The sequence below is a fragment of the Mesoplodon bidens genome (genome assembly GCF_964165515.1).
Source record: "Mesoplodon bidens genome assembly, chromosome: 3".
NCBI lineage: Eukaryota > Metazoa > Chordata > Mammalia > Artiodactyla > Ziphiidae > Mesoplodon > Mesoplodon bidens.
Genome location: NC_138178.1, coordinates 44,734,515 through 44,749,957, shown reverse-complemented (window position 1 = coordinate 44,749,957; position 15,443 = coordinate 44,734,515). Strand labels below are relative to the sequence as shown.

At 35.4% G+C, this 15,443-nt stretch overlaps 1 protein-coding gene across 1 annotated transcript in view; it reads right to left on the bottom strand.

Moving 5' to 3' along the window:
* UNC13C (unc-13 homolog C) overlaps positions 1-15,443 on the bottom strand; it is a gene marked incomplete at its 3' end in the record, with an annotated part of 599,652 nt that overhangs the window by 217,927 nt on the left and 366,282 nt on the right. Inside the window, exon 18 of the mRNA XM_081228462.1 lies at positions 2,799-2,932. Coding sequence (XP_081084588.1) covers positions 2,799-2,932 — 134 coding nt within the window. The remainder of the gene's footprint in view (positions 1-2,798; positions 2,933-15,443) is intronic.

Here is a 15,443-nt window from a genome sequence, read left to right as displayed (position 1 = left end):
GAAAGATCTGAAAATACTGTGCTTAATAGTTTTCAGTTTCAATGAAATAGAAACACCTGGAAAGCCACTTCATAAAATTAATCTTTAAAATGTGAAGACGTATCACTCAAAGAAATACTCTAGTACATCAGTTAATCAATGGAGTAGGAACAGAGAGAACAGAACCAATTACACATATGGATTTACTTTAATGTATTCATTAATTCAACCAATATATATGCCTGGATACATACTAGTGTACTAAATAAAACAAATCCTTCCCCTCATGTTTACTTTCTGAAATTATTATAAATTGTTATCAAACTTGAATAAGCAAATGCTTGCAATATTTTTTTAGTCAAAATAACCATGAATACATCATTCAATTAATTATTTATATCAATAATCTTAGATATAATAAACAAGAAAGATATAAAAATAAGACCTATATTTTTAAATCATCCATTCTCTTGCCATTACCTTCAAAATAAAACCCAAAACTTGTTTTAGCTGGACATGTCCTTCACAAACTGACCTGTGCCTTCATACTCTGGTGTATACAAACCACACAAGGGATACTTTATTAATAATGCAGACTTCTGTGCCAAATTCAGATTTTAACTCCGTAGATTTGGGATGGAGCTCAGAATCTGCATTTGCAACTATCAGCCTATTTGATCCTAATAGTCTAACTACCCAGTGAGATAATTAGTGATGCCTAAATGTGATGACACATTGCACAAATAAAGAAACATGCATGAATGGAAATCTCACCAAATTACACAAATGCAACATTGGCCACTAAGAACACACCTTGCTATCTAGGTGAGTTCACTTAAAATATAGATTTAATTAAATGAGAAACAAAATGCAATGATCCTTTGTAAGTAAAAAATTTTTAGAACATCTTCAAAATCTGAGCAAATACAATCATAAAGCATAGATTCCCAACAGAGGGAAAGCATTCAGCTTTATTAGAACTAGATTTTCATTGGAACAAAAGTGACTCCAAACCCTGACACTATAAACAAAAATAAAAAGCAAGACAAAGACATTTCTCTTCTTTCCTTGTGTCCTTGCTCATTTTTATACTTAGTAGACTTAATTTAGCTCATAATTTAAAATTTATTTTTGCCATAAGTAAATGCATTCCCTCCACTTCCTTTAACACAATCACAAAAAAGTAACTAAAATCTTTGTATATCTTTAATGGTATATGATTAAGGATGATTCTGGGGAACTTTGATTCCATGATTTTATAATGTATCTTTTAATAGTCATATCCTGAATATTTGGTAAATGTAAAGAATTCATTTGATTAAAAATAAAATCCTTTCATATAACTTTTAATTAACATTTCTCAGCAGATGTTTGTTTTCATTCCATTCTCATTAATCAACTGACCTACCCCAGCCCGAGGGCACAGGCTTAAAACAAGTTATTGATGTCCCTACCTTTAGGAAATCTACTGTATCTTCAAGAAAGATCCAAAGAATGAATGAGAAAACATATCTAGCCCACAAAGCTGTCCAGGAGGAACTGAGGACATGCCATATGTTAAAAGAGAGGATATAGTCCTGAGCTATCAGAAGAGAATAAGAGAAAGTCTCTACAGATTGTCATCATGATACACTCTGGCATCAGGCAGAAAAGGTGGATATAAGGGGAAAAGAAAGAAGAAAGTGTAAAGGTAAACCTAACGATGCTGTCATTGCCTATCAAAGAGAGGAATACTTTCTCCACATTTAGAAGAAATTCAGGGCAGGTGAAAATGGGTGGTGAAGAAACAGGAAAGGATAAAATTGGAATACTTACAGGTATTTCTTCTATAATTGGAATTTCAATTGTATTCCACACAAGCTTTTTGACCCTGTCTTGACCAGTACAAAAAATTAGAAATAATACAACCAGTTCTCCATATTAAGCCTGAATGTACGTCATGGTTTGTCTATTTCTGCTATTCCTGCTGCCCACAGGTTTTCAGGTATGACCAATATGTCAGGATATTCTCTCCATTACCAGATTGCAAATGCCCTACAGGCAGAGTCAGCTGTTATTTTGGTTGTATAGCTCTAGACATGTGGGTGTGAAGTAAATCCTAAATGTGCAACATTAAAGGTGGACTGGATCTTGGAAATTATCTGGTAATATATCCTTATTTTATATATGAGGAAACTGAGACCCAGGGCAATTAGATAATTTGCCCAAGGTCTCATAGCTAGTGTTAAGTTGATAAGTTGACTTCAGAGTCTTCTAGAACAGCCACGAATTTTAATTCATCTGCCTTGCCAACCTGCTCATAATTTATAAATTCTATGCATGGAGGCATAGGCTTAGGTTATTTGAGAAAATGGACTTGTTCTCTTAAATACAGCACTAAATTTGTTACATCTAGCATACACAACTATTTTGAAAGCAAGTTTTTTTGAAAAATCCTTACTATTAATAAATTCATGGTGGAATATGTTAATACTAACTCTTTAACATTCTTTTTAGTTTTGGGGGATTGCATTTTTTTTTCTTTTAAGGCAATGAAAGAAGCCAGTGGAAAGAAGAAATTTTTCTACATCAAATAAAAATAAATTTGTGGGAAATATTTGTCTCCGTATCCAAGTAATCACTCTGTATGGGGCTGAAACTAAAAATTCATAATATCACTGAAGTAATATTTACTGATAAAAGTAAAAATATACTGCTTTCTATAGCTTGATTTTGGAAAAGTTTGTCATTGTCATGAGAGTATAAGCCATACTTCAAATATTTTGTTTTCTTAACTTTAGTGGAATAAAATCCATTTATTACCAAAACAGTGTACTTACTGATTCAGGACAGGAGTGTAGGCAGTTTTATCCTCATCAATAATCGTGACCATCAGTGTAATAAGTTGGGGCCAAAAATCCAAATTCTTGTTGGTTGGTCCCTGATCTTCCCGAGGAATGTCCCGTTTCTTACTCTGCTCACAAGGTCACGCAACATGCAAAAGAAAAGTTTAAATGGTATGACTTTAGTTAGATGTCACTGTCAAACAGGAGGATCAGAGAAAAGGGGTAATGGAACAACTCTCAGATCATGCCAGCCAAAGCTATTAAATTCAGGTTTCCTCTCTTCATTGAATGCATCCCATAGGGTAAAGTCACAATGGCCAGTCTTGAATTCCTAAATACTTTGGTTCTGGAATGGACGTTTCTCTTCCTCTACTGCAGTTCACGACCTTAGGAATTATTATTGTAGAAATTATCCCTTTAATGTGGCTTCTTCCAAGGCAAAAGGTTGAATTCTGTTTGTACAATGATATGTGTGTGTGTGTGTTGTATATAAAATTTGTCCTGCCTAAATATTTTGTCCATAGTCACACTGGTAGTAAAGTGGGCTGAACTCAAGCAAGACTGCCTGGTTACAAAGCCAGTACTGTTAAATACGACAGCATATACAAGTTGCATGAATGGTCTGGAACTCTCTCATTCCACTCACAAATGTATCTAGTTAACAAAAACTTAGTAAGTCTTTATTTTTTGTGCATGTATGTGTATTTAAATCATATTGGAATCCTTCTTGATTTACCATACTGAATGAATTCTCCACTCTCACCTCTAGGAAGAGTGTTGCCTTGATGATCTAAATTTACAGTGAGATTAACAGAGTATAATAACAAATTTGAATGTTTAACATATAAACTTCATATTCAACAAGCACAATTCCTTTGAACACACAAATAAATTATTCTGGTCAGTTTATTTGGTGGGCATTCTTATAACACTTCTTTCACATTTTCTTTTTTAAATTAGGCAAAAAGATAAAGATGAGACAATTTTCATTCAAGTATATGACTCAGTGGGAAGCATATTGTTTCCTTGACTGTTTTTGCTAAATTATTTATAATCTTATATATACAGGATATCTGAAAGTTCCAATGTGTAGCTCAGGAAATTTAAGGGCTCTCATACAAAAGGTGGATTAGATTTTACTTGATCCAATCTTTTGCCCTATCCAACTACCATGTCTTTTCCAAAGAACAGCCACCCTCTGCTAAATGGTTGTATGCTTATCCTCTAATGCTGCCCAAGACAGGCAACCAGATTTGGATGAGTCATCACACTATTATTATTCTCACTTAAGTTAAAATATAACCCTGTACTAAATCCATTTACTGTTAGAGACCTCATACACAGACTATAATGCACCTTTAGGGACATTAATTTTCCTAGGGTGCTTCCAAATGCTGTTGATTTACCTTTAAGTTCAAAATTTAACAGATACTATAAGTTGAAGAGCTAAAATAGTCAAAAAATTAGTGGCTAGGACAAATTACTTCAAATTGCCAGAATGAACTATAAGCAGTCTCCAAAGGATCTTAAGAATCTTATATATCTGGTCCCTGAGAACCACTTGGAACTCTGGCAGCCTTCCTCTTTTAATTCCTTAGGTACACCAAGGCACAACAGAAGATATTTAATAAGAAAAAGGCAGCAAAAAAGGCTTACAAATGTCTGACTTTGCCTATTATTAAGTTACATTTTCTATTGAAATTTATCTTTCTTTTATGAACAGGAAATTATTATGGTCACAATAACATAATTATTTATTCATTACATTAAGCTCAATAGATTTCCTTCTCTATGATGTAGTTAGAAAGCCAGAGAACCTGGTGAGTTGTGAAGATTGTAAGTATAATTAGTTCTGATGGCCATGGTGGACTATATGAGAATACTATCATTAATCATCTTGATGTGTATATAGCCGAACTATATGCCTAACGTTTCAAGTAATGTGATTAAATAAAAAAATGACTGCTGATGACATGTCTAACACCCGAGTCACTTATCATCATTCTACAAAGAGTGATCTGGGAAAGGGGAGAGACCAAAGTAGTTGAATATACATTAATTCCAAAGTCCCTTAGCTGTCACAGATTACTTTTTTATGACATCAGAGGATTACAGTTGGTAATGTTTTTTGCATAAAATTCTGTATGCAGCATCAGAATAAACCAAACTTGATGCTGAGTCATGAAGTTTTTACGTACCACATATCAGTATCATAAATCATGCTTTATGTATTTTACTAGTGCATTTGAATAAACTGCATGTTTGAAACATGTAGTACAACCATTATATAAGAATACTTACTTGACTGCTTAGGAACTCAGTTTTTCTAAGTAACACTTTATGAATACTTAAGAAGTCTACTGGGGCATTTGAAATTGTGGTTGGAAAAATTAAGATAATGGCAGTAGAAATTCTGAAAGCTAGTAATAAGTGTATTAATATTTACTAAAACCCCTATGAATTAATATGTATCACAAGAAAATTTTAATAAAATATATTTATATTATATAAAAGTATAATATATATTAACCTCATTAATAACAAATAAAATACAATAGGTTTATAAAGCTATGACTTAGTATGTCAATCTTAATATGGTCATTGTTATTATAGGGTCTAAAATTATTTTGTTAATAGATAATTGAGGAAAGAGATATGAAAGAAAGACTGTGAAAGTATAATGGGGAGAGAAATTTTTAAAAGTAGGAAGTCACCAGGGTGTAGGATCAGCTGAAAAAACTTCTAGTCAGCATGTTTATAAAGGATATTTCAATACAAAAAGCTTGTACAGACAAGCTGATAAGATGTACATTATACTTTCACAATATCAAAGAAGAAAATATGAAGATACTCCATTAAAAAGAGATCAATATACAGAGAGAACAATTATATGTAAAAAAGTGTTGAAATAACAGATTGTATCTTAATGGTAGTAGGACTTAGCAACACTTCTGCGGTTGCTACAACATATTTCTGTTCCATCCCATGTATTTGTTCAATAAGCATATAATTTTGAAACACCTCCTCTAAGGAGCTGGCCAGACAAGGGTTTGGGGGAGATATTTGGTAGAGTAATGAAGTGGGATGTTTAAATGCAAAAGCACATGACACTAATTGGGGAATTACTAGCAATGTGAGGCTGCAGGCTTTTGACAAGTTTCTCTAACATTAGTTCTACTGGATATTAGTGAGTATCACACAAACACACACACACACACACACACACGCACGCACACACACACGGTCCATGCTCAAATTGAGGAAATTTTGCTTAAACGAAGTTAAATACGTTATTTCCAGACTTCTTGTAGTAAGCTAATGTACATTGTGATTCTCTAAGATGGTGGTTCTCAAACTTCAGTGTTTCTCAGCATCACTGGGCAGGCTTGCTAAAACACAGATCGGTAGGCTCTACCACCAGAGCTCCTGATTCAGTAGGTCTAGGGTGAAGCTTGAGAATTTGCATATATAATAAAGTCTCAAGTAATTCTGGTGCCGTTGGTCCTAGGGCCAATTTGAGAGTCTTCTACTCCCCTCCTATTCCCCACATCCCATCTTGTAAAACATTCCACAGAAAAAGTGTTCCTCTGAGTATACTTTGGGAAACAAAAGGCTAGAGAGATGCAAGGGTCAAATACTGAAAGACCTTTTGTGTTATATGAAGGGATTTGCATTTAAACTAAATTTGATGAGGACTATTATATGATTTTTAACACAGGAACACTTAATTACAGTTGTGTTTTTAAAAAATGATTTGGCAGTAGCAGGAAGTTTAATAAATTAAAACTTATGAAATAGTCAATAAATAAAATTGATAGGTTTATGAAAATACTTATGAAATAGTTAGGTAAAATTAATAGAACTCATTATGTAAATGGTGAGAAAGAAGAGAGAGAGGGAGAAGTCAATGGAACTATCCAGAAGGTAATTAGGTAAACCAGCCTGGAGTTTAGAAAGCACTCTGGACTACTTATATAGCTTGAAGAATTCCAGGATGTATGTGGTACTGAAATTACAGAGTAAACAAGTTTATTCAAAGAGAGAGAGAGAAGACTACATGGCTAGAGGCAAAACCTTGGGGAGAAAGTCTAAAAGAGAATAACATTTTATGAAAGAGGGGCATAGATGGGGGAGTGAGGCCCCTGTTGAAATGGGAGAAAATAGGATCCAGAGTAAATGTTGGAGGATTAGACTTGAATGTAAATGAAGAGCAAGGCTTCCTCTGAGTCAGGCAATAAAGAATCTTGCAGATAAGTCTTGTTGATGGTGAGAAAAGACAGCTAGAAATTTATATCCTGAGAGAAGAGGAGGAGTAAAGAGCAAAAGTTTGAAACAACCTCTGCAAGGAATGAAAGTGGGCCTTGAGTTGGACCCAAAGTGGCCCTGCCAGGGAGCTGGGGAGCACTGTTGAGGGTGGGTCCCTGCACTTACAAGGATGCTACTCTGGACCATCATGAGTTTCCTCCAGGACTGGATTCAGAAGTCAAGGAAACAGAGTGTTGGATTTAATACTGGAGGGCAATGAAGTAGGAAAAGGATTTAAGTGTTTGACCAGAATGGTTGGAGTGTTGGAACAAATATATTTTATGGTCCAGAGGAAGGAAGAAGAGAAATGGGAGGGAAGTTGGAGGAGTAGATCTAGAAAAAGGAGGGAGGAGAAAGGAAGGACAGCAGATTGTTGGAGAAGGATGTTTGTGTTTAGGCATTCAGACCATGGCAGGGCAGGAATAGAGATCACGTAAAGGGCTCTAGAGTGGAGGTCGAGAAGAGCTGAGGAAAATGATACCTCAGGTAAGATAAGGAAGCTGTAGTAACTCTAAAAAGAACTTACAGAATTTGTGTGCATGTGAGCAGGTGACTGCTGCACTGTACATAGAAAGATGGTCTTCTTTCAAGGTAAGTGATGGCTGCAAGTTTTGGCAACAAGGCTTATAGATGGTAGGAATTTGGAAAATCAGGACAGCATGAATATAAAGACACAGAAGAAAATGAAATAGAGGTGAGCCTGAGTACTAAAAAAGAAATAAACTTTAAATTATAACAAAAAGGCTAGCAAAGTAAACTAATATTAAAATATGAACTAGATAGCTCTTTTATAATAAGTTTGCAACATCCTCTGACTCTGAGTTGGCTGTATGTCTTCTCATACTTCGGAGATAAGGACATCTTAGCCCTAGCAGTTCACAGGTTAGAAAAATTGGAACTTTGTTACTGGTTTTGGAAGCAGAACATAAAGTTTCAAATGCTCAGGGGATTTGAGATCTTTATGAAGAGCAACGTGGACAGTTTATCAGCCAGGAGAAAGGAGGACATTTATACTGGCCTTCACTTAGGCAGGATAAGATACAGTTTCTCTAGGTACCCTTCCCTCAGCAGGTGGAACATTTTTTACATCAGTGGAGACACGCTTCTTGCTTCTCTCTCCAAAATATTATTGCCTTTCCTTTATCATCTAATAACATTTCTACCATCTCCAAAAACAGCAACAGAGGTATCTTTTTAACTCATTCCACGGTCAGTTCTGACAACAGACTTGCAGCCTTGGAGACTGAATATACAAATGAACAATGGCCAGACCACATATGAGAGAAACCTGACCCACAATCTCCAGAAAAACCAGTTTGGGAAACCAACCCAAAATCTCTGCAAGTCGGCCCAGAATGATCAGGACTTGGTCAATGACTGCCAGTTTCCTTATATTTTACCCTGACTTCTAACTCAGGACGAAGCATTGAAAGCCAAATATGTTCCCCAAATCATGCACACAAGATGCCTTCTTCTAGCTAGGTGACTCTCAGTTTCCCCAGGCCAAAACAAGCTCTGATCATATTAGACCTGAAACCTTCCCTGCTGTTTTCACTATAAAGCTTTTCCACTTCCCTGTCTGCTGTTGAGTCTCAGCCAAATAAAAGTGATGTTGGCCGCCTTCGCTGTTTGAGCAAGATCTGAATAAATAGCCTCTGTCTGTTCTCATTTGGGTGGTCTTCATTGATTTTCAAATATCAGAGCCAAACATTAAAATCCTGATTTCAGAGATGAAGAAACTGAGGGTTACCTTATTTCTGTCCGCTTCTTCTTCACTGAAAACAGAACACGTAGACCACATTAAAAAACGTATAGCTTTGGTTTTCTCTTTAGATCCTCAACTCCAAGCCCTGGTTACATAGTTTATAGACACAGATGACAACCATTACCTCCCACTAATAATAATGGGCTGATTTTTATCCTGAGTTATATATCTTGAATGAGAAAGAATGCTTTCAGAAAATAAAATTATGGATGCTTATGTGAAATCCCTGCACAGGTCCTGCATTCTTGAGACTCACAACTGCTCAGCATTCATCTGCAGTTTGAGAGTTACAGGCACAAGGAGGGTTTGGTTCTAAGTTAATTGCCACTTGTTTTCCCCCCAGTTTTAGAGCTTTCTTTTTTTTCCAACCATTTTTTGAAGTATATTTAATTTACAATGTTGTGTTAGTTTCAGGTGTACAACAAAGTGATTCGGTTGTATGTATATATATGTATAACTTTATAACTTGTAATAACCTATAAAGGAAACTTTAGTAAGAACTCTGGGGACATTGGATACTGATGAATGATGAAAGAGTATTAATTAACAAAGCTCCATAAATTAGAAGTTTGGGATTAACATTAAAAAATAGATATAGATATGGATATCTATTCTTTTTCACATTTTTTCCATTACAGTTTATTACAAGATATTGAATATAGTTCTGTGCTATACTGTAGGTCCTTGTTGTTTATCTATGTTATATATAGCAGTGTGTATATATTAATTCCAAACTCCTAATTTATAGAGCTTTCTTAATTGATACTACTTTATAATCAGTATCCAATGTCCCAAAAGTTCTTACTAAAGTTACTAGCTAATCCTTACAGTTCATATAACTGCAGTCATTTTATCTGCTTCTCCCAATTAGTGTTGGTTTAATTCCATTCAACTTTGGGCAGGATGGACAACCAGACATGGACATAATAGGAGTGAAGTTCCAACACTTCATAGACTCCTACTCTACTTGCCCAAATATAGGAAACCATCAAAATGACACTATAGTGTCCAGAATGACTTCACTAAAATTGCTTATCTTGGTAATTCCAGAAGGCTACATCCTTGTTTGACTGATTACACTTAGGGAAAATGATGTGAGTCTCTGATCAAGGTGTGAAGGGGTAGATAGGAAATTTAAAAAGCAGGATGTTAAACTATTTCAGGGAGGCTTGTACCTAGAAGAGGAAGAAAATAAACGAAGAGAAAGATTGTTACGCTGTATTAACTGTATGTGAGAAACTTGGTCACCACACCGAAGAATTCTACAATTCTTTGTCAGCTCAGACAAAGGTAGTCAACTGGATTCCAGGGTCTTGCATTTGGAGTAAAATCAAGGAGACAGTCCACAGGCAAGATAAGAGAGGAAGAGATACAGAAGTTTAAATCAGCGAAGAAGTAAATGCAAATCTTTTTTGCTCACTTCTTAACAGCCAAGAACTCACAGACCTACCCACACTGCTATACCTCTTCTGTTCTTGAGTCACAGTGTAGTACTGAAAAGGCTACCGAAACATTTACTGCAATTTCTGCATTCTACAGATGAGGCAACAGCCTGACAGATGAGGAAACTGAGCCTGACACAAATTACTCAGCTAAATGGCAGAAGACAGAGTTGGATTTTGTTTGCTAAGGCATAAAGAAGCAAATTAAGTTATTGATCAGCAGGTTCATGACCCTTCCCTCTAATTAAAAAGTTTGAAAATGACTGCTAAATGGAAGCATTAGTATTTGTAACTGATGACCTAAGTCTCCTTACACATCTTAAGAGCTAAGATAAATGGGGCATCCATTTTAAGGTGGTGCCAATATTTCCCATTACTTATTGAAAAAAAATTTTTTTGCCTTTGGCAAAGTTTATTTCATCTCTTATTTAGACCATTTGCAACTTTATCACCTTTTTATCTACCTAATACTTCAAAGGTTTTTCCACTATTAATCTTAAATGCCTTCTTCACCACTGAATTTTACTGATATATAGTAAGTCACTTAAACTTGGTCATGAATGGGAGAGACTCTGGGAAGTTATTCTGAATGAGGCTTAGTGCCTGGATTCTCTAATGAGCTGGATCGTGATCATACACATAATGAATAGCCCTGAGTATTCTGGTTATGTGTGAGTCAACCTGAGTTTACTTTCATCACAAAGTTGTGCCATTGTTGCTTTCTGGGCTAACTGGGTCAGAGTCTAAATTCCAGTTGCCATAATTAATTGTATAACTAGCTTTTAAAATCCATAGCAAAAATGCTTTGGGACAATGTGAATTGTAACTTTTGCAGAGAACTTAAAAGAAACATACCAAGCAGTGAAATCTGAGACTATATGCAAAGCTGCCACTGCCCAGTGTTTTTCTAAGTCTGGTCCATAGATCACCTACATCAGAATCACCTGGGTTTCTTATTAGAAATACATACACTTGATTCTAGAGTCCCTGTTGCAGACCTACTAAATTAAGATAACTAGAGTTATGCCTGGGAGTCTGGACTTAACACGTACAGCTCTGCTCTTCCGAAATCCTCATATCCATAGGTAGAGTTCGCTACTAAATAGTCAGTAAGTCAGTTAAAAATAGGCCTGTTTTTTTTTTTAAAGGAAGGATGATACAGCTCTTCCTGGATGCCAATGTCAGTAAAAGGTTCCTAGATTTTGCATTCTGTGTGATAACAAAAGACTTCTCTTTTATCTTTACATATGACAAATTTCCAACTACATAGTTCTCTAATTTTAAGAGGAGGTGGAGTAACTTATTGGATATTTATGTAGTGCCCATTCCAGGTGTTGATAGATTGCTACGCTAATCCCTTTGTAACACATTACTTTTTAAATGAAGAGTCACTAGGAAATTACTGTTATACCCAAATAACGTAATTTACTATTGCTAATTGAGAACAAAAAAATTGAGCCCCTAGTGGTCTTAATAAGAGTAATTACTAAAAACAAAAATATGTTAATATGGTTAGAAAAAAACAAGGAATTTCCATATATTAGAATATTGTATTTGTATTACAGCAAAACAGAATCTTCACTGGGTCCTTTCAGCTTCAGTAAGTCTGAGATATCCTGACACTTAAATTGCCAAAACTGCATTTCAAAATTTGGACATTCCATGTGGTTTTTAAAATCTCTAAATGATTCCTTGAATTTCAATAGACTGTACATAGTTAATGATCTATATACATACTATAAATTGTCATAACTTTGAATGTGGACTTTAAATATATCCATACAAATTAGTTAACAGCATGGAATAATAGAAAAAAATAATTGAACATGGAATCAGAAACTTATATTCTGTTCTAAGTTTACATTAATTTGTCCAAACTTGGGCAAGGAATTAATTTCTTCAAATTTGGATTCTTAATATTGAAATCAGAGTATACATACCTAATCCTATTTTTCTGGTAGTTCTAGCAAGTATATAAGTAGAACATCTTCAGTAAGAGACATTTATTACTGTAACAGGTGAATACTCACTTTTAATTAAATTTATGGTAAATGCTCTGCTAATTGACAAGGTTCTTGTTCAAATTCTGAGAGATGTGTAAGACAGTTTCTTGAACATAAAATATTACTATTTTAATGGATAAACTAATAGTTTTCCCCTTTGCCCTTTACATAAATTAAACTTGCATTAAAAAGAAAAAAAATGTAATAGGTCACATCTAGAAAGCATTTATTTTCAATTTAAGATATTACATATTTAAGAGAACTAGTAGTACTGAGACCAAACTCAGGAGTACGATGAGAGATGACTTCAAATACATGATGGACTGTGGTATAGAAAGAGATTAGAAGAGAAATTGGATTTGTCTTGCATGGTCAAGAAAATGAAACTAGTACTTGTGAGTAAAACTTTCAATAGAGAAGATTTTAGTACAACATAAGGAAAAAATGTCTAAATATCAGATCTCTACAAATGTTATAAACCTCCAGCCATCTAAAGCTATACAAGAAATCCTTTGTCCATGTTGTATCTAAAAATTGACCACAATCTCTGAGTTTCTTTTTAATATACTGTCTATGATTATACTCCAGTAACTACATTCACAGAGATGAACACATAAGTTTTGAGCACTTGATGGGATGTTGGTTACAAATACATGTTACTTTTTTTATAACCTTATTGATGTGCAATTGATATACAAAAACTGCATTTATTAATGTACACAGTTTGATGAGTCTGAATATATGTATACATCCACGATAGAATCACTAAAAACAAGGTTATAAACCTAGCCATTGCCTCCAAAAGTTTCCTTGTGTCCCTTTCCTCCCACCCCTTTCCCCTGTAGTAAGAATACTTAACAGGAGCCCTATCCTCCCAGCAAATTTTTAAATTCACAATATCATATTATTAACTATAGGCACTATGTTGTATAGCAGATCTCTAGAACCTGTACAACTGTAACTTCATACCCATTGAATATATGACTACTATTTTAAAAGGGTCAAATACACTGTGGCAGAGAAAGGATAGCTGTTCACCAGATCTGTTCCCCCTTTTCCTTGAGTACACAGCTAGACTACTGTGGAGGATTTAAGATGCCTTTAAATTCTTTGATAATCCTTTCATAAAACGTATGCCTGTATTTCCTTACCTTGAATATGGGTGACTTTGACCAAAAGAATATGGCAGAAGTGACCTATCTCTGTGTCGAGGCTGATGTTTTAAGAAACTGGCAACTCCCAATTCCTATTTCTTGGACCACCTGCTCTTAAAATCCAGCCACTAAATTGTGAGGACACCCAAGTAGCCCCATGGAGATGTCCATGTGAAGAACCAACAGACCTGGTGCAGTTCCCAGCTGACAGCCAGAATATCTTGCTAGCCATATGAGTAAGCCTCTGGGAAGTAGATTCCCCAGCTCCAGTCAAGCCAAACCAGTTGAAGCCACACAGAGCAGAGATGAGATTTTGACACCCAGACCTACCCACATGACAGACCTGTGAGCAAAATAAGCTACTATTACAGTTTTAAACCACTATGGTTTATGGTGGTTTGTTAACTAGAATAGAATTTAATGCTGGAAGTGGGGTATTAATGTTAAAAACCTAAAACCTATGGCATTGATTTAGGATTGAATGGTAGGCAGAAGCTAGAAGGGCTTCAAGGATATCATTAGTGAAATTGGAAGACATGCTTGTGAGAACCTGAAGGACAGTGAGGAAACTGTTATTTTAGGCCAGATAAAAGGTGACTCCTGTTACTTAGCAGGGAAAATTTGTCAACACTGACACCTACAATAAATACAGAAAGTAGAAAATGTGAGCTGGTGGATTTGGCAGAATAATGAATCTGTCAAGTGGTTTCTCAAAGTCATGTAGAATAACATAAAGCTGGAAAGAGAGATGAGCTAAAAAGAAATGAATTATTTTCCAAGCAGAATTCCAAGGAAATATGAAGGAACCAGGACGTTCTGGGTTCAAAATGAAAACTTTCTCATCCTTAATCTCCCCAGAACACAAGACTTTCAATGTGAGAAAGAGTTTCAGGAAACATATCAAACCCAGGGTACTTTACTATTATGACTCTACAGACGTGCAAAGATGTCTAGGTCCAAAGCAAGCTTCGTGAGCGAGTTCTGAATATTTATGAATACTTAAAGTGTATGCAATACAGCAGAAGCAAGAAGAACTACAATCCTGCAGCCTGTGGAACAAAAACCACATTCACAGAAAGACAGACAAGATGAAAAGGCAGAGGGCTATGTACCAGAAGAAGGAAAAGATAAAACCCCAGGTAAACAACTAAATGAAGTGGAGATAGGCAATCTTCCAGAAAAAGAATTCAGAATAATGGTAGTGAAGATGATCCAGCATCTCAGAAAAAGAATTCAGAATAATGATAGTGAAGATGATCCAGCACCTCAGAAAAAGAATGGAGGCAAAGATCGAGAAGATGCATGAAATGTTTAACAAAGACCTAGAAGAATTAAAGAACAAACAGAGATGAACAATACGCTAACTGAAATGAAAAATACCCTAGAAGGAATCAATAGCAGAATAACTGAGGCAGAAGAACGGATAAGTGACCTGGAAGACAAAATGGTAGAATTCACTGCTGCTGAACAGAATAAAGTAAAAAGAATGAAAAGAAATGAAGACAGCCTAAGAGACCTCTTGGACAACATTAAATGCAACAATATTCACATTACAGGGGTCCCAGAAGGAGAAGAGAGAGACAAAGGACCAGAGAAAACATTTGAAGAGATTTTAGTCAAAAACTTCCCTAACATGGGAAAGGAAACAGCCATCCAAGTCCAGGAAGGACAGCGAGTCCCATACAGGATAAACCCAAGGACAGAGATGCTGAGACACATAGTAATCAAATTGGCAAAAATTAAAGACAAAGAAAAAGTACTGAAAGCAACAAGGGAAAAATGACAAATAACATACAAGGGAACTCCCATAAGGTTAACAGCTGATTTCTCAGCAGAAACTCTATAAGCCAGAAGGGAGTGGCATGATCTACTTAAAGTGATGAAGGGAAGAACCTACAACCAAGATTACTCTACCCAGCAAGGGTCTCATTCCGATTCGATGGAGAAATCAAAAGCTTTACAGACTAGCA